The sequence below is a fragment of the Podarcis muralis genome, chromosome 5, assembly GCF_964188315.1.
Source record: "Podarcis muralis chromosome 5, rPodMur119.hap1.1, whole genome shotgun sequence".
NCBI lineage: Eukaryota > Metazoa > Chordata > Lepidosauria > Squamata > Lacertidae > Podarcis > Podarcis muralis.
The window spans coordinates 1,092,471-1,110,596 of NC_135659.1; the positions used below are offsets into that span (position 1 = coordinate 1,092,471).

At 45.0% G+C, this 18,126-nt stretch overlaps 1 protein-coding gene across 1 annotated transcript; it reads left to right on the forward strand.

Annotated features, from left to right (window-relative positions):
- Positions 1–465: 465 nt before the first annotated feature.
- Positions 466–10,045, forward strand: CRIP1 (cysteine rich protein 1). Its single transcript, XM_077928137.1, has 5 exons — positions 466–629; positions 6,418–6,512; positions 8,212–8,269; positions 9,572–9,619; positions 9,728–10,045. The coding sequence occupies exons 1-4, from the start codon at positions 590–592 to the stop codon at positions 9,610–9,612; spliced, it is 234 nt and encodes a 77-aa protein (XP_077784263.1). The 5' UTR covers positions 466–589; the 3' UTR covers positions 9,613–9,619; positions 9,728–10,045.
- Positions 10,046–18,126: the final 8,081 nt, after the last annotated feature.

Sequence of the window (18,126 nt, forward strand, 5' to 3'; positions counted from 1 at the left end):
GCATGCAGAAGGTTCCAGGTTCAGTCCCCCATGGCATCTTCAGGTCGGGCTGGTGGGAGAGAACCCTGCCTCCAATCCTGGAGAGCTGCTGCCGGTCAGTGTGAACAACACTGAGCTAGATGGACTGATAAGCTGACGTGGGATAAAACAGCTCCTGTCTTTCTGTATTCATTACTGGTCAGAGAGAGAGCTTACCCCATATCTCCATCTCTGGTAATCGCTAAGGGGCCGCCTTTGGAAACAACTGAATTCTAACTACCTGGGAATGTATTTCCGTTAAACGACTACACTGGTTGGTACCCAGGTCATTTCTGAGCCCGCCGAGTTCAAAAGGCTGCTGCGAACTTGGAGGAGCTTCGCTTGCGTTTAAGCCAAGGGCCGTCGGCTCCGGGCGGGACGCTTCCTCGCGGCAGGAAAGGGCGAGGCGTCGCTGGCGGAGCTTCGAGGGTGCGGCCCGGGCGGGCGGGCGGGCGGGGCCGGAGGCGCCCAGGCCAGGCAGGATCCTCTCCGCCAGCAGCGAGCAGCCAGTGCAAGGGCGCTCCGCTGCCTCCGTCGGGGAGACCGAGTGCTCGACGCCGCCGCCGCCGCCATGCCCAAGTGCCCCAAGTGCCAGAAGGAGGTGTACTTCGGTAAGACTGGCCGTCGGGGCGCCTAGACGGGGGGTGGCGGGAGGCTCTCTTGGATCGGGGGCGCGTCTCTGCTTCGGGGACCCGCCGCTTGCCGCGCGGGCGAGGCTGGGCCAAGAGGGAGGGTCGCTGGGCCGAGCTGCCGGCGGCGGGCGCAGCGGAGGCGGGAGGGTCGGGACGGGCTGGGCAACCCGGCTTCCCCGGGGAGAAACGGAGGTCCAGTTGCAGGACCTGGACAGCTCTGTCCCGATTTGCGGGAGCCGAGCAGCCTCGGAGCCCGCGCTCCCGGGGATTCCTCGACGCCGAGAACAGTGATGGCGACACGGAGATCCGCAGGCTCGGGCTCTTTGCGGCGACGGCGTGGGCTGCTCCGCGGTGTGGCGAAGGCACAGAAGAGCCAAGTTCGACGGCTGTGTTGTCAAGGAATCTGCTCCCGACAGGCCCAATAAAATAGCGCTAAGTTGGGCGGGGGGGACGGGACACACAATAGGATAGAGGAAAATGAGTAGGAAGGAACCTGGAGAAAACAAGATGAGAGGATGGGGACTTCCAGACACAAGTTGCCATGTTGATGCAGCAGGTCTGGTCCGGCATGGATGATGCAATGGTACCAGATGAGGAAATATAATAGACCCTAGGAGGAATCTTCAGTTAAGACCAGGGGGGGGGGGCATGGTTGCTTGGGCACCCACAAAGTCGAGGAGAAAGGCCGGCAGGCTGCGAGAGAGGCAGTTCAGCTTCGCCCTCTGCATCCAGCCAGGGAGGCGGCCTTTGGGGAGCCTGGACCTAGAGGCAGAGTCTGCGCCCGAGCCCCTCCCTGGGTGGCGTGGCACGTCCTGAGGGTGAGTTGGCACCCCGATATTAAGTATCGCTCTGGACAAGTAAAGAAGATAGGCAAACATTTTACAGAGGGGAGTCACATGTAATAAGCATGTATAACAATTTGGCCTCAATATGAACTGTTCTTATTCCTCAAACCCTCCCCATTGACTTCGCTACTAGAAGATATGAACAGTTCAATCTAAAAGGACAATTGGGAAATTTCCAGATATGGAAAGAAAATAAATAGAAAATCTTTCAAGATTGGAAAGATTTCCAGACCATTGAACAAGTATAAGCAAAACTGAAGGTAGACCCACTCAGTATTTGCAAATTGGGACTTTTCCGAACAGGCTGACAATTAGGAAATTTGGAAGGAGAAGAATGAGTCAAACAAACTGAAAGATATCTCAAATGTTCTCCAAGATACTTAAATTATTATTTTTAAAAAATAGGTAAATAATCCATAATTATATGATGAAATTGAATTACAATACAAATAGAGAAATTCCAAGGGAATAATTTTGAAAACTAGTTGAACAAAAAATCCAGTTTTTGTTTCAGAGGGGCTCTAATTTTTCAATTGCCATATCTTATAAATAAAATTACATAAAAATGGCACTTCAGTGGTACTGGAGGGAAAAAATCTGTAAATCGGGAGAGGGAAAGAGTTGGATTTGACAGGAACCAAAAGGTGATTTTCCCCCCAAAAGGGGGGAAGCCTTGTAAGAAAGCAGTAATATTGGCAAATGGTAATATAAATATTTAAGGAAATGTTTCGCATACAAATATTTACGTAGCTGAATTTTACACACCGACAAGAGCATTAGAAACATAAAATACAGATTTTGCAAATACCAATCCATTGCAAGGATACTGATCGTAGAAACAGCAGAAGAGAGGACCAAAAACTGAACTAATCAGGAAAGTTTGGGGGGAATTAGAGATCATAGAACTAACTGTGATGATGTGTCATTACAAAACGATTAGAGAGGAAATGGCTAAGTGAGTTCTGACAGCCCCCAAAATAGAATTGGGTACAGTGGTACCTCAGGTTACATACGCTTCAGTTACATACGCTTCAGGTTACAGACTCCGCTAACCCAGAAATAGTGCTTCAGGTTAATAACTTTGCTTCAGGATGAGAACAGAAATTGTGCTCCGGCGGCACGGCAGCAGCAGGAGGCCCCATTAGCTAAAGTGGTGCTTCAGGTTAAGAACAGTTTCAGGTTAATAACGGACCCCCGGAACGAATTAAGTACTTAACCCGAGGTACCCCTGTATAATGGATATAGGGCTGCCAATAACTTGGATTCATATGTTCATGTACAGATCAATATTTATGCGTATGTATGTTTATGATTGTGAATGATTTTGTAAAATATTCTTGCTTTTCGCACACACACACGTATTTAAAAAGGAACAATGTCTAAGTGATACATCAGTCATATAGAATGAACATACAGTCACAGCATATTGGTTTACATAGCTGGAAATACAAAACAGGCAGCCAGAACCATAAAAAGATTAAACAAATGAATCTTAAAAGCTAAAGAACACCAATTAAGCCTCCTTTTTTTCAAATAGGGAAAAGGTGTACAGTATTTGTGTTACAAGTTTGTATGGGACCCAGAGAATTAGTGTTCAAGCATCATCTGAGGGAGTCTGGACTGCCAAGCAGACACTGTGTTCACCTCTAAGACGCGGTGATCAATTTCAGAGCTCCTGTGTACATTTGAGGACAAAATGTACAAATCCAACTATATGTGCAGTTATGTCTGATCTGCAGCAGAGCTCAGCCCTGGAGTCTTACAATATGGGAAGGGGAGCTCTGAGCATGTGCAGAGGCCAGGGCACACTTCCACAGGCAGCTTCCTCCTTAGATGAGTGAGGCTTCAAGTCAGATATGCATCCTGCCACTGCTGTATTTAGAAAAACCATAACACTTTGTTCATGTCACTTTTCTTTTCATGTAGTAGGTGCTGTTGAACAGGAAATGGTTAACAGGAAATGACTGCCTTTGACATTGATAGCTCCAGTTCATGGGGAAGTAGCTAGAAGTTTTCTGTAGACGGAGCTGGCTTGATGCCACTGACTTGAGTTGGCTCATATCACCTTTCATCCTGTGCTGCTTTTAGCATTTTCTTACCTATTTGCTTAAGGTGTTAATGCAGGGCCTGATCAACAGAAATCCAGCAATGTAGCTCTTGCTTCAAAATGTACTTGCAAAGCCCTTTAAATCTCCCAGCCCTTATAAATTGTAAACAGCAGTGGTTTAGCCTTTTAAAAAAACTTTATTTTTTGAAGTGTGTCCAGCAAAGTCTTCTCTTTCTGCATGCAGTGGATATTTGCCTGATTTTGTTGAGTTTTTCCTTTAATTTGTGGTTTGTGATCTGGAGACTTTTGCTCTTAGATTTCTAAATGACAAAGAGCAGGACCACAGTATTCCGAAGCAGCAAAGCTATTACACTGCTGCAAAAGGAAATGAACTTGCAGGAGCACCTCAAGGCATGTTTGAAATTGGGTAGTGCTTGGAACAATGGATGTAGTGCATCTTTAAGTGTGAACATAAAGCTAAACAATGTTGCTGTGAAAAATCTAAGCCTTGTCCCTTGGAAAATATTTGTGAGCTGCAGTAGTTGAAAGAGCCTTATTAAAATGACACCCTTTGTAAATAGGACTAGGAGGGGAAGCAGATAGATTGTACTGCGGGTGGTTGAAATCTATGTGTTTGACTGAGCTGATGTGGCAAGTGAGTTCAAATGATACTTGCGGCAGGAGAGGCTGTCAGCCTGCAGTCCCTCAGAAGCTGAACAAGTAGGTGATCTATTTGGACAAACGTGTCACAGCAAATTCCCAAGTTCTTGGTTTGGGGCTTGCAGCATTCAAAATTTGCCAGGCGCCAAGCACATTTTGCACCTGGCTTTCGGCCACTTGCAACCAGGTGAAGATGCCATGATGGCGCCTGATGTCTCCCCCAACTGGAGGTGCATGTCTGGAGATCCTTGGATCTTGACTGTTTTCACACACCAGCAACACATCCTGTAGAATTCTATCTGTACTATTTTACCTGCACAATTAGAATGAATTTCAGGAACTGAAAGTTGTATGGAAAAATATGGCTTTCGAGACGTCTGCCCCCTAAATGGCAACTAGCCATTCCATTTTGGTGACTGTAACCCTGGTGTAAGGAGCCACTAACACTGAGTGCTTGTATAATGGGCTCTCACTTGTGGGGTGCCTCAGGGCTCTGTCCTCTCCCCCATGCTTTTTAACATCTACATGAAGCCGCTGGGAGAGGGGGTTTGGGCTGGGTGTTCATCAGTATGCAAATGATACCCAGCTCTATTGCTCTTTCAAATTGGAACCAGTGAAGGCGGTGAAGTTCCTGTGTGTCTGGAGGCAGTTGGAGGATGGATGGCGGATAACGGATTGAGGTTGAATCCTGACAAAACAGAAGTACTGTTTTTGGGTGATGGGGCGAGCAGGTGTGGGGGACTCCCTGGTCCTGAATGTGGTAACTGTGCACCTGAAGGACCAGGTGCGCAGCCTGGGAGTCATTTTGGACTCACAGCTGTCCATGGAGGCACAGGTCAATTCTGTGTCCAGGGCAGCTGTCTACCAGCTCCATCTGGTACGCAGGCTGAGACCCTCCCTGCCTGCGGATTGTCTTGCCACAGTGGTGCATGCTCTAGTTATCTCCCGCTTGGACTACTGCAATGCGCTCTATGTGGGGCTACCTTTGAAGGTGACCCAGAAACTGCAATTAATCCAGAATGCGGCAGCTAGACTGGTGACTGGGAGTGGCCGCTGGGACCACATAACACCAGTCCTGAGAGATCTGCATTGGCTCCCAGTACGTTTCCGAGCACAATTCAAAGTGTTGCTGCTGCCCTTTAAAGCCCTAAACTGCCTTTTTATGTATGCAACAACAGCAGCAAGAATACTTATTGCAAAGTATTGGAAGACACAAGATTTACCCACACTGGAAGAGTGGCAGATGAAGGTGATGGACTATATGGAATTGGCGGAAATGACTGGCAGAATCCGAGACCAGGGAGAAGAGTTGGTGGAAGAAGATTGGAAGAAATTTAAAGACTATTTGCAGAAATACTGTAAAATTAATGAATGTTAAAATGATGTTGGATTGAAAATAAGTGGTATTTGTAATAAGGTTAACAAGAATATGCAAATATGGATTGATAATGGATGAAAATATATAGTTATAATAGGTTAAGATATAGAGTAAAGATAAATGAAAGAGGGTAAGGATTTGCTGAAATGATTTTGTAAATGGGAATACAAAAAGGGGAGGTGTGAGGAGGTCAAGGAAACAAGTAAATGAGCCTAAATATATAGAAAAATGGAATTATTTTTTCCTAGCTATTTGTTTTTTGTATTTTGTATCTTTTTTCTTCTTTTTTCTATGTATGCTTTTTAGTTTGTTAATTTTTGTTTTAATTTTCTTTATTCTGTAAACCTATGTTTTTTGTAAAACGTTAATAAATATTCTTTAAAAAAAAAAAGCCCTAAACTGCCTTGGTCCTGTATACCTGAAGGAGTGTCTCCACCCCCATCGTTCAGCCCAGACACTGAGGTCCTGCACTGAGGGCCTTCTGGCGGTTCCCTCATTGTGAGAAGTGAGGTTACAGGGAACCAGACAGAGGGCATTCTCAGTAGTAGCGCCTGCCCTGTGGAACGCCCTCCCTTCAGATGTGAAGGAAATAAGCAGCTATCTTCTCTTTAAAAGACATCTGAAGGCAGCCCTGTTTAGGGAAGTTTTTAATATTTAATGCTGTATTGTTTTTAATACTTGATTGGAAACCGCCTAGAGTGGCTGGGGAAACTCAGCCAGATGGGCGGGGTATAAATAAATTATTATTATTATTATTATTATTATTATTATTATTATTATTATTATCATCATCATCATCATCATCACTATTTCTTGTTTGTGTCCCTGCCACGGTAGCTGAGAAAGTCACTTCCCTGGGAAAAGACTGGCATCGGCCATGCTTGAAGTGCGAAAAATGCAGCAAGACCCTGACTGCAGGTGGCCATGCGGAGGTAAGTCGAGGTTTGAGGTGGCTGCTTCTTGCCTGCATGACAAACTTCCAGGTGGAGCCTGTTTGCAGAGTAACTGCATATGTCCATGTGGCTTTTTTCTGACGTGATGCTTCTGAATAATTTGCTGCAAACATATGCATGTGCCTCTAAAGTGGGTTGAGCACCAGAAGCAGAATTGTGATGTGTGCTTGCTCTGACAGATTGTGCTAACTAAAGCCACTGGCTTCTTTGTCTTATTATTTATTACGTTTATATGCCATCTTTATCTCCCAAGGATATTGCAAGATACTTGCAGAATATCTATGTGAAATGGACTTTAGTCAATGATTTCTGGTCACCTGTTTCTTACTGTTTTTCACATGTCTCATTGGGGAGAACAATATATGATATCATCAATTATATTTATTTCTAAAAGCTACCTGTGCATGAAGATGTCCCCTTTTTAAAGTTCTACACAGGACCTATGGTTTACCCAATTTATTGGTGGGTTGTTGTTTCCCCCCAGTTAAATTATTGGGGTTCCCATTGTTTCCCTTGCACATACATGAGCAGGAGGAAAAGAGGATCACAAAAACATTTCTTTTGGCAGCTTATTAACTGGTCTCCCACCTTTCAGGAGTGAATGTATGCTCCCCCTCCCTCAAGTAGAAGAGGGAAATAATTCAGAAGTAACGCCGGATGACAGACAGCCTTATTGTTCAGATTAGTTGGCTGCAGGTCGTGTTTGTGCTGCCAGGGTGGCTGGTTTTCACACCACGGTAACCACCAGCTAACAAACAAATCCCTGGTTTGCAGTGACGTTTCTCATGTTCATTGAAGGAGCAAAGCATTGACTGCAATGATTTGCCACTTGGATTGCCCAACACTGTGTGCGGCCCCTCCTGATTATTACAGAGTTACAATTTATTTTCTTTAGTTTGACTTTGGGGGGGGGGGGAGAGTCCCATTACTAGTCCCATTACCAGCCATCCTGTTCCCTTCTCTCTGTGCAGAAGCTGAGCAGCAAAGGAAGAGGGTGGTGCAGCTGGAAAGTTGCTTTGCAGCACACCCAGCCCAGCAGCCTCTTTTGAGAGCAGGAAGAGGGGAGCGCATGGGGAAAGGGAGCTGGGGCTGCCTGGCGAGGGGCGGGGTGCCTGTTTGAATGGCTTGTGTGTTCTTCCTGAGTGGGTGCGGGTGTGTTGTGTTACCATGGTATCTTTGTGAGAGTTTATTGTGAGCTGTGGAATGAGTGAGTTTGGGTTTCTTCCTGGGTGGGGGAACTGAAGGTTTCTCTGTCTCTCTGTGTGTTTTAAAGGGAGTCAGAGGACATATTGCTCGGTAGGTGGGGGAATGTGGAGTGGGAGTTTTTGGAGGGGTTGGTTTGGGGTTTTGGAAAGGAGAGACTCTTGTGGGGTTTGGGTTTGTCTGTTTGTGATGGGACCGTCACAACGGTTTGTCAAAATTGGCCACCCCCGCTTTGCCATTATTTGTGGACTCCACTCCTCTGGCAGGGCAAACAGAGCTGCAGGCAGCTGCTCTGAGCAGCAGGCCTGGCTTTTGCCCCAAGAGCAGACAGGCAAGCGAGGCTCTGCCTTCTTAGCCTCCAGCAGGAATTGGTTGGTGGCTCTGGGTCTGTCCCGCCTTCCATACATACTACAATCCTTCCATCAACTGTCCCGTCTTCCCTGCTTCCTCTGAGATGTTTGTATTCTCTCTGCAGCATGATGGGAAGCCTTATTGCAACCACCCTTGCTATGCTGCCTTGTTTGGACCAAAAGGTAAGATTCCTCCAGACAAGAACTTGTTGCTCCAAAGATTTCATCTTATGGAAATAGGATCACATGCCAGAATATCCCCGTGTATATTGGAGTCTCTCTGGCTCACAGGAGGCAGAACTCTCTCTGTGAAGTAGTTATAAACCGGATGCTGGCCGGGCTGCACATTAAGTGCCTCTGCTGTTTGCTGTTGTACATTAATGTGTGGCAGCCATGTGGTGACAGACTTTACTGTCACATTTGAAGATTGCCTTGGAGCTTCCTAATCCAATTCCCACCCAATCACCTTTGCAACACGTCCGAGGCTCCATTTTCCATCTCTTCGCACCTTCTGTGCAGTTAGATGATTCTGAAGACCTGGGGAAACACTGGAAAAAACCAACATATTGTAAATGCTTACTGATATTTTTACGATTTCCATTCAGATAAAATGAGAGTATTTGGTCTGGTACAAAGTATGCAGCTATATGTTTAAACTATTTACAAAACTAGGGTGGGTCCCAACATTAAATGCTTTTATTAAAAAAAATAATGTAAGACAATCTACAGTATTAGAGAATAAATTCTTATACTGAACACTCAGATGCAATATATATTTCCGCACCAAGTCTATGAAACGAGCATACAGGTAAATTGCATGTGAATTCTTCTTGCCTTTTATATTCTAAGTTGTAAATGATACATTTTACATTGTAAAACAGTAAAATAAGATTATTTGATATGCTTTTTTATTTGATATGTTTTTCTGAGAAACACCAGGAAGAATCTGTTTTTTTAATGGCTTCAACATTTCCTGTAATCTGACATAGCTGGTACCAATGGCAAAAGGGTGTGGACATAGCCCCAAATCTCCAAACTAGGATTTCTGCACCCATTCACAAGTGGGTCTGGGAGATGACCTTCAGTCTCTGTTTGAGAGGCTAATTGCCGCAGAAGAGCCAAATAGCCAAATGTACCCTTTGGAGGAGTATGTTGAAAGAACTGCCTTTCCATGTGGCAGGGATTGATGAAGCAAGCTGCTTGGTGATCATGGTCCACCAAACTAGAGATGTACTGTCCTTTCATTAAATTAATATGACTTTTCAGATCCCTGGATAACTATGGATGATGAACTAATCTTGTCCCTTGAGGGAAAAACCCCTTTTCTTTATATGTCTGGGAGGCTACAACAGAGGGAATTGTCATTATCTTTAAAAAGTCCTGGCCTAGGCCCATTCAGAGCCTCATCTTGGGTGGCTCTTTTCATGGCTAGATAACCAGGTGTGGAAAATGCCACTAGTATTGATTTGTCTGGTTTCCTTTCAGGGTTTGGCCGTGGAGGGGCTGAAAGCCACACCTTCAAATGAAGTTCAGGTAAATTCCTGTTATTAAAGCTTCTTCTTGATAGACCCAGGATTGCTTTTGTAGCCCTGATGGCTTAGATCCATTTTGCTCACAGTATTCTCTTTGCCTTCTTTTTAGGTCTGGAAGGATGGAATTGGCTGTGGATTCCAGCAGTTTCACAAATCATAATAGCCGCAATGTGCCTCCCCCCCAACCCAAACATGTAGTAAGCTAGCTTATTATGAAGGCTTTCAAAAGAAGCATCATGCTAGATAACTGGGAGATTTCCTGCTCTGTGTAAATGGAAAGATACTTTGAGGTGGAGACCAGAATCCTTTTTCCTAATTTTAACACCGAGTTTCTTGGAAATGAATTCCTGCCCAAAGCCTAGCCCTGCTTTTAGACTCTGCTGTCCATGATGATGATTGTGTCTCAGTAATAAAATATTGATTTGAAGAGGTTTGCTGCAGCTCATCTTTGGAAGCGGGGGAGGCGTGATGTGTTTGTATTTGCTGCCCTGGAGGCTCTTGATCAGACTCTTTGGAATCCCAGATGGAATGGATACTAGCCATTGCTGTGGGGATGTTTAGGATAATAGGTAAGGAAATATTTGTTAAGTATTATCCTTCACTCATGCTAGTGAGTGACGTAGCAGAGCAAATCCCCTCTATATTCACAGAAGCTGGCTGGTAGATTCGTTTGAATCTCTACAAAATGTCTAATCCAATCTCCCCTTTTCTCCCTCCTAAAATATAATAAAGACTCACAAGTCTGCATTTAAAAGTATAACAATAAGTTTACTTACAAGTTGTTCACAGTACACATCCTAGAAGGCAGGCTTTAAGCTTCAGGTTACAAACATATAACGTGGCGTACAGCCTTTGTGAGGATGGGCCTAAGTGCTAACAAAATGGATTAGACTTAATTATGAGTTGAATCGAACAGGAACAAACAGGGCAGAGCATGAGTCACACTCATAGGCTGAGTCACTTAGAGCAGGAACAGGAAGTTACGCACCCCCTGTCTCTGTCCACTCTAGGAAGTAAAGCATGTTGTAATTGACTGTACTGATGTAACACATCCCACAATTGCACCCATGGAAAATTCCATTCAGGCGCTGAAACTGATTAGTTGGTGACATCCATCATAGCCCAAAGTGATGCTCCACCCACCTCTGGCTGCTGTCTTGGCAGCCAATCAGCAAGAGGCTCCACCCCCTCTGACTACTGTCTTGGCAGCCAATCAGCAAGAGGCTTCAGACCCCTGGTGGAATTCTGAGAGACTGCATCAGCAGACCCTACTTTGGCTCTGCTGTCCCCCCCTTGCCTGGGGGGAGAGGTAGAGAAGAAGAGGGGAGAGGGATGTTGGGGATAGACGGAGAGGGAAACACAGAAGACTCTCCTCACTTTCACAGTTATTTTTACATCTCTCCTCATAGAACTGGGGGACTCTCAAAAAAAGAAGGGAAGTTGTTGGTGCTGGTGGGGTTTTTTAGTAGGGAAGGGTGTTACCAAAAAAACCCCAAACCCACAGGAGGGGGCAAACTTACACTTCCGGGCACACACACCATCAAGCTACTTTGCTATTTTCTTGCATTTCTCAAACCCTATGTGTAGAATTAAGGAACTGTTACTGAACCTGGGGTGGATTTTGGGTTTTTTGGGGGGTGGGATGCTAAGCAGATAAAAAGCAGTAGCAAGCAGTCGTCATACAGATGCTACCTGAACAGATGCTACCTCAGATGCTACCTGAAAGGGGAAGGGCAAGGAAGACAGGGAAGGAATCACAGTTTAAATCCCCAGATACCTGCACATCAACAACAGACAAGGACAGCCACCTGGGAACCTCCTCACCCAAATCCGTTGTCAGGGATGCTGCAGCAAGCAAACAAAGGCAAACGTCCTGCTTCCCCCAGATGTGCTTGTTATGTACTGAAGTTCTCACCCTGGGCCAGCAGGGGGATACTGTAGATAGTTATGCAAATAAGGGATCGAAAGTGACGTTCAGTGATTGGATAGTTACAGAAAATGGTTACTGTTGCGTTCTAGTGGAGCTCTATATAAGCAGGCTGGCTGAACCCTTCAGCTCAGTTCTGTTCTGGCCTGTGAATAAACAAGAGCTGTTTGAAGAATCGCTGTGTCGTCTGATATGTTCACCCACAACTCAACAGTGCTTGTGCTCTTCCTTGCCCTGAGCCCATGAGAGGACCCTTGGCATAAAGTGTGACAGAACTGGAGTGGGCAGAGGGAGAGACTGGGAATCTGGGAGGCAGCAAGCAGGAGGAGGAGGAGGAAGAGGACTCCGGGAAAGATGTCCAAGGCTCACTGTTTGACAACAAATGTCCTACAATGAAGATAGTCAACAGTGTCTTACACAAGCTACACATTCAAGGGGCTTCTCAAATATTCCTAAACCATGACACAATTTACTATGTTATTTACATTTAAGTACATTTATATGTATTTTACTTATAATTTACTAGTTTGCACTTTCTTTTTGAGGGGACACTTCTGCTGCAGAGGTTCTGTGTTATCGCTGCACTGAAAGAGCAATGTTTTGATCTGTAGTCACAAAATGACCCTTGAGAAACAACTAACCCTTCTCTTTGTACATGAGGCTCTAATATTTACAGAATAAGGTGACACCACTCTTGTTCTTTGAGCATCTGGGCTCCCCATCTCCTACTGCAGCAGCCATATACTTGGATTGTGGAAATTACTGTCTCTGCCAGAACCTTTATGTAGACTTGAACTTAAGCAATCCTACTGAAGGGAGGAAAGGAAAACCTAAATGGAACCTCTCAATTATTTTTAGAAGTAAGGGTCAAGGGCCACCCTTTCCTTTTGCCAGTTCTACTGCTGCTACAACTATAGCTCCTGCTAATCGCTAGGTGAATGTGCAACAAAGAGGATCACAAAGGCGTTGGCATTAAAATTCATTTGCCAGACTGCAAAGAGATAAATGTGACAAATGTCAGATCATGATAGGGTAGGAATAATATGCTTTCAAAAAAGCGTGGATAAAATATGCTGCCTTTATTGTGGTTCACTGCAGGAAATTTTAAAGTTACTGCTGCATAATTGGTTGTTTAAATGGTAAATCCATCTAACTAACAACTTGGTCACTTCAAACTCCCAAAGCAGAAAGTCAAAAGTGCATTTATCTGTTCTTAAGGGTATTTTTGTTCATGTTTGCTGCTGCAATAGGAAATGAAAAATAAAATAATAAAGGTGATACTTCCTTCTGACAGTGTGAGCTCCCACTTATTTTAAATGGGGTTTTTCCACTTCATTCCAACACCGAGATTGGTGTTTGGGTAATATTGGGTAAAATACAAATACATTGATATGATAAATTAATCTGTTACAAAGCAGGTGGCTGAGTATTCTTCAATAGATTGAGAAGCCTTAGATAACATGGGTGGTTTTTAAAAAGACTGAGGCCCCTGGTGAGTGAGGCTGGAAATATGGTGGACATCTGCTATTCTGTTCTCAGAAGAAAATTGCAGCTTCTTGCCAAAGAACCCAAACAGTCTCTTGTCATAGCAAGCTTTTCCCAAGCAAATAATCTGACACCGAGAACATGAATAGGAAACTCTTGCTGTGCCATTTCAGAGGTTTGTGGAAATTCTGGTTGCTATAAACATTTAGTCATCAAAGCAAAAAACAATCTGTTACGCTGGGCGTGGGTGGAAATGGACAGATAATGAGTGGAATGAATCAAACAGGAAGTTGGCTGTCTTTGCAACAGATGCATAGTTGTAACAGCCTGAGACCAAGAAAAAGGGGGAGGTTATTTATACAATATCCAATTTATGCTGCTTTTGCCCATATCACTCCTCCTCCTCCTCCTCCTCTTCTTCTTCATACAACCCTTCAGCTGTAGATATCAATATAAAACCACAAAATACATAAGAACAACAACAAAATAATAATAATCCCCCTCCCACAACACATTTAAAAGTTCATCAAATGTCAATCAGCCAAAGACCTGCTTGAAGAGGAATGCTTTTGTCTGGCACCTAAAGGTGCCAGCTGAACCTCCCTGGGGAGAGCATTGCACAAATGGAATAACCACCCATACTCCATTTTTGGCATAGCAGAGGAAGGAGACAGAATCATAGAATTGGAAGGGACCTTGAGGGCCATCCAGTCCAACCCTCTGCAATGCAGGAATCTCAGCTAAAGCATCCCTGACAGATGCCCATCCAACATCTGCTTAGAAACCTCCAAGGAAGGAGAGCCCACAACCTCTCAATGGGAGACCGTTCCATGTCAAACAACTCTGTTAGAAGGTTCTGCCTGATGTTCAGTCAGAATCTCTGTTTCTCCATAGATAATGTGATATCCAATATTTATGGTGTGGCTATAATTAATCACCACATAATTATCTCTGTTGACAGACTGTTGACAGGAGATGGCAGGAGATGAGAGTGAGAGAGCCACTCCAAATTCCTATTCAGCCACTGGATGGCTTTGTTCAAGCCACTCTCTCTCCCGCGATATAAGGTTATAAAATACACTGTGCACTGAAAGATGAGATAGAAATCTATGGAGGCAGTCCCTATGCCTTCCTTATGCTCAAGAACTTTAACCTGAACCCCAAAGAAACAGGGGTCCTAAGAAAAGCTCAACAACTCTGACCTGAAACCCCCCCCCCCAAAACAGGGCTTTTCCTCCTAAAAAAGTTCTATTTTGACCTGAACCCCAAAAACCAGGGCTTTCCTTCCTAAAAAAAGCTCAACAACTTTGACCTGAACCCCTCAAAAGGTGGTAGATCACTGATCATCTACCCACTACTCTGTGGGTAGATCGCAGTGTCCTGGGAGCTGACCATCCCTGATCTAGAATAACTGCCCTGTTTTGCATAGTGATGGCCATCAGTCTGGGATGGTTTTAGACAGATTCCTGGCTCTGTCCTGCCTTTCCATGTTTGAGGCAGCAAATCCTTCTTATTGCATTGCTGGGAATCAAGAGCAGGGCGAGTTGCTGCTGTTGCCCAGGGGTCCTGCTCGGGGGCTTCCTTTGGGGCCCCTGGTTGGCCCCTGAGAGTACAGGATGTTGGACTAGAAGGGCCATGGGCTGGATCCTGCAGGTCTTTTCTTCGATTTTAATGTGTTTATAAGTTGCTCACCTTAAAGATTAGGATCTCCATCCCCAAGCATGGCAAGGGGTTCTGCAACATATGCGAGTGGGGGGTGCCAGATCTTTGTCAAATGATTTTTAATTTGCACTCTGACCCTGAGTGTGTGAGCAGATCTTTCTTTGCTTTTCTCCTTTTCCCACTGAGGTGGCAGTTGTAGTTTCACTATCTGTCTCATCTTCACAGGAAACCTATAGTCTATTGACATTTAACACTTTCACCGCAGATTAACATTCAGCCTCTTTAGAGCACCCTTCAAGTGTTTAAGCAGACATATGCTATCCCAGTAACAACAGTCCTGAAGTTACAGTATTTTCACCTTTTTGCACACAGAGGCTGAGATATGGTGGCATCCTTGAAGAAACCTAGCAATGGTGTGTTTCATAGGTGACTCTGCTGTACTTGCATGCTTTTGGCATCACATATAAAAGTTGTCATTGTGGGAACAAATTCAGAAGGGGGGGGGGGAATGAATGCACATCCCAGACAACACATATTTTATTTTCATGAATGTATCCTAGTTGCTACCCACATCTCTCAGAATTGAGGAAACAAGAGAATGGCTGAACCGTGGCTCGTCCCGGATCCAGATTTAACTTAGTACTCTGTGATGCAAGCTGCTGCCTGGAAAGACCACAAAGCTTCCCTTTGTGATCAAACACAAGGGGTACTCCAGGTGAGGGTTTTAAACACTGCTACCCATTGTTCTCCAACTTCAAGCTACAGAGCTTTTTATGCATCCCCGTCACCTCAATTTTCACTCATTTTCTCCAGGGCAAAGAGTGGGAATTCCACATTTAAAGACTAATGTGGAAGTCCCCACTCTACTGGGCTCAACCAAGCAAAAACCTGTTTTCACTCACAAGATCACTCAAGTGATCTTGGCTCCTTCCTGCAACTGCAAGGAGAAAAGGTACCATGGCTAGTGAAGGGAGGAGGAACTGCTAAGTTGGCAGTGACCAGCTGATTTCAAGAATTTGTGGTCAAAGGTTGAGCAGCAACGCGGCCCACTTGCTCTCCTGAGAATATGGCGGCAGAGCCAGCCTCTTTGCTTGCTGCGCTGCAAGTAACATAATGGAAGAAACTCCTTTGGAGTTTCAGAAAGGAGGTTGAACAGCGACCTACCAGAGATGCTTTTATCCTGATCTCACTCCAAGAAGTTTCTTTAGGGTTTTGATGACCACTTTTTGCCAGTGACTGATTTTGCTTTTAGCTTTAGGCTCCCCGCCCTGCCTTCTCCGTGGACCAAGAATGAATTGCGTTTAAACATTGACATCTGCCTGCTATGGAAAGTCAGAAGCTGGCTGTTTTCAGAAGTTCACCTCAGACAAAGCACATTCCATTAATATTTTGGATTTCCTATTTATGAAAACAGGGCACATTAAGGGCAGTTATTTTTATTCTGACATTAAGGGGCCTGAGAAATGCCAATCATCATCATCATCATAAACATGCCATAAGACTTTAGATGATGGGAAAGCTGCTGTGAGAACTGAGGGAACATCAGAAGCCAGCTGAGCAGACCAAATTAGCAATGGAGATTCTCCCTAGTATTTTTTCTTTCTTTCCCCACAGTATCCTCCACAAGAAGTTAAGCCCATGAAGTCAGAGAAACTCCAAATGACTCTCCTACTGGCTGGCTGCTGCCTGCTCTTCGAACAGCTCCAGCTCAGCTTCAAGGTCTTTTGGTGCACAGCCATAGAGACCAGGGGCAAGTGTTGCAGAGACAAATGTCTGTAGGCTCCCATGGAAAGGAACGGCCTTTCCCATGTTCACTTCTACAGTCGTCTACAACTCAGTCGTGAGGGAGATGTCGGCAGTCCTGCCTCCTCTGCTTACAAGTGAAAGCTGACTGTGCTCCCTGAAGACAGGGAACAGGAAAAGAGTGTCCTCCAGTCTGCAAGTAGGATGACTTTGTGTTCCTCTTCTTCAGGGATGATACTCCCATGAGAGGGGCCTTCCCTCCCCCAGCCATCATGTTTCCACCTTTCCCTTTCCCACATATGGATATTCATTCAAAATATTTATACCCTGCTTTTCAGCCAGAAAAGCTCACAGGGCAGCTTAGAAAACAACAACAACAATCTGAGCATGACAATCTAAAAGAAGAAATGACCACAAAAGGAAAAGAGGATTTGTAGGGAAGATGCAAACTAGCAAAATCTCCTTGTTTAGAAATATACAGGGTTCACCAGCTTGGATGGAAACATATTGTTGCACGCCACCCCAATCTTTGTGCGGCAAGAGGTTCCTGCATTTCCTTGGTGTCCTGGAATGAAGGTCATCCCAAGATGGTGGTGTCTTTAGGATATATGGTTTTATTTACACATATGTCCATGAGACCGAAAGGTTCTTGCTTCCTCATCTGGTTTCCAGGAGAGCCCAAACTCAGCTTTGGATCCAACACCAAGCAAGACGTTGCTGTCTCTTCCAGCTTCCAGCATCAGCTCAGCTCTCATGCGCAACTCTGGCTATTGTTCTTCTACCTGGGGTCATGCGGTCGAGTGTGAGAAAAGTGCGGGAAATGCCTAAGCCACCCATTTAGAGAGCCACATTGACCTCATTCTTTGGGCTTCTGCTGATCAGCTAAAGCCATTGTGCCTTGATAAGGCAACTGGTTTGGCAGGCTTCCTCTTTTACACTCACAGTACATTTACAAAGAGGTAAATGCCCCATAAGGGAAAGAGTTGGCACCACCCAAAAGACATAAAAGGATCTCACAGATCTCCCTTAAGCGGCAGCTCTACAGGGTCTCCTTTCTGCCCCTCTTCCAGGGCCTTTTCTTCTGTCGCCTTGGGGCTGGCTAAGGAATGTGCTAAGTGGACAGAACGTGCAGCTAACACTTTAGCTCAGAGTTTTCCAAATTTGTCATGCTTTTTAGACGTGCATCATTTCACAACACAGTAATTCAGTTTTATGAACTGGAGGTTATCCCTTTCTAGCCCCGGGAGGAAGCATGCACACGACACACTGCAGCCGACAGTTTGGAAAGCTCTGCTTTAGCCTCTCTACAGTGCTCCTCTGTAGGGAAGCAACTACCAAGCCTGCTGGGGAGGAGGCTGAACTGTCTTGAGGAAGCGGAGGTGGCTCAACCTCAGCCAAGGGTTGTTTGCTTCTGGGTTTTTTAGCTCTTACAGGCAAAAGCACGGAGGGTGTTAATAGCTGATGGAAGATGAAGTTCCTGTGGGTTACTTTCCTTTAGTTTAATTTCTGCCTTTTGAATGCTGGACTGTGGTTTTCTGAACATCTGGCATGTTTCCTCTCTGTGCGGGAGTTACAAAGTGAGTCTCTTCAGAGGGTTGGACTCGATGGCCCTTGTGGTCTCTTCCAACTCTATGATTCTATGATTCCCAAACTTTCAACTTATCTGTGCCACCTCCCTTCTCCCTTAAGGG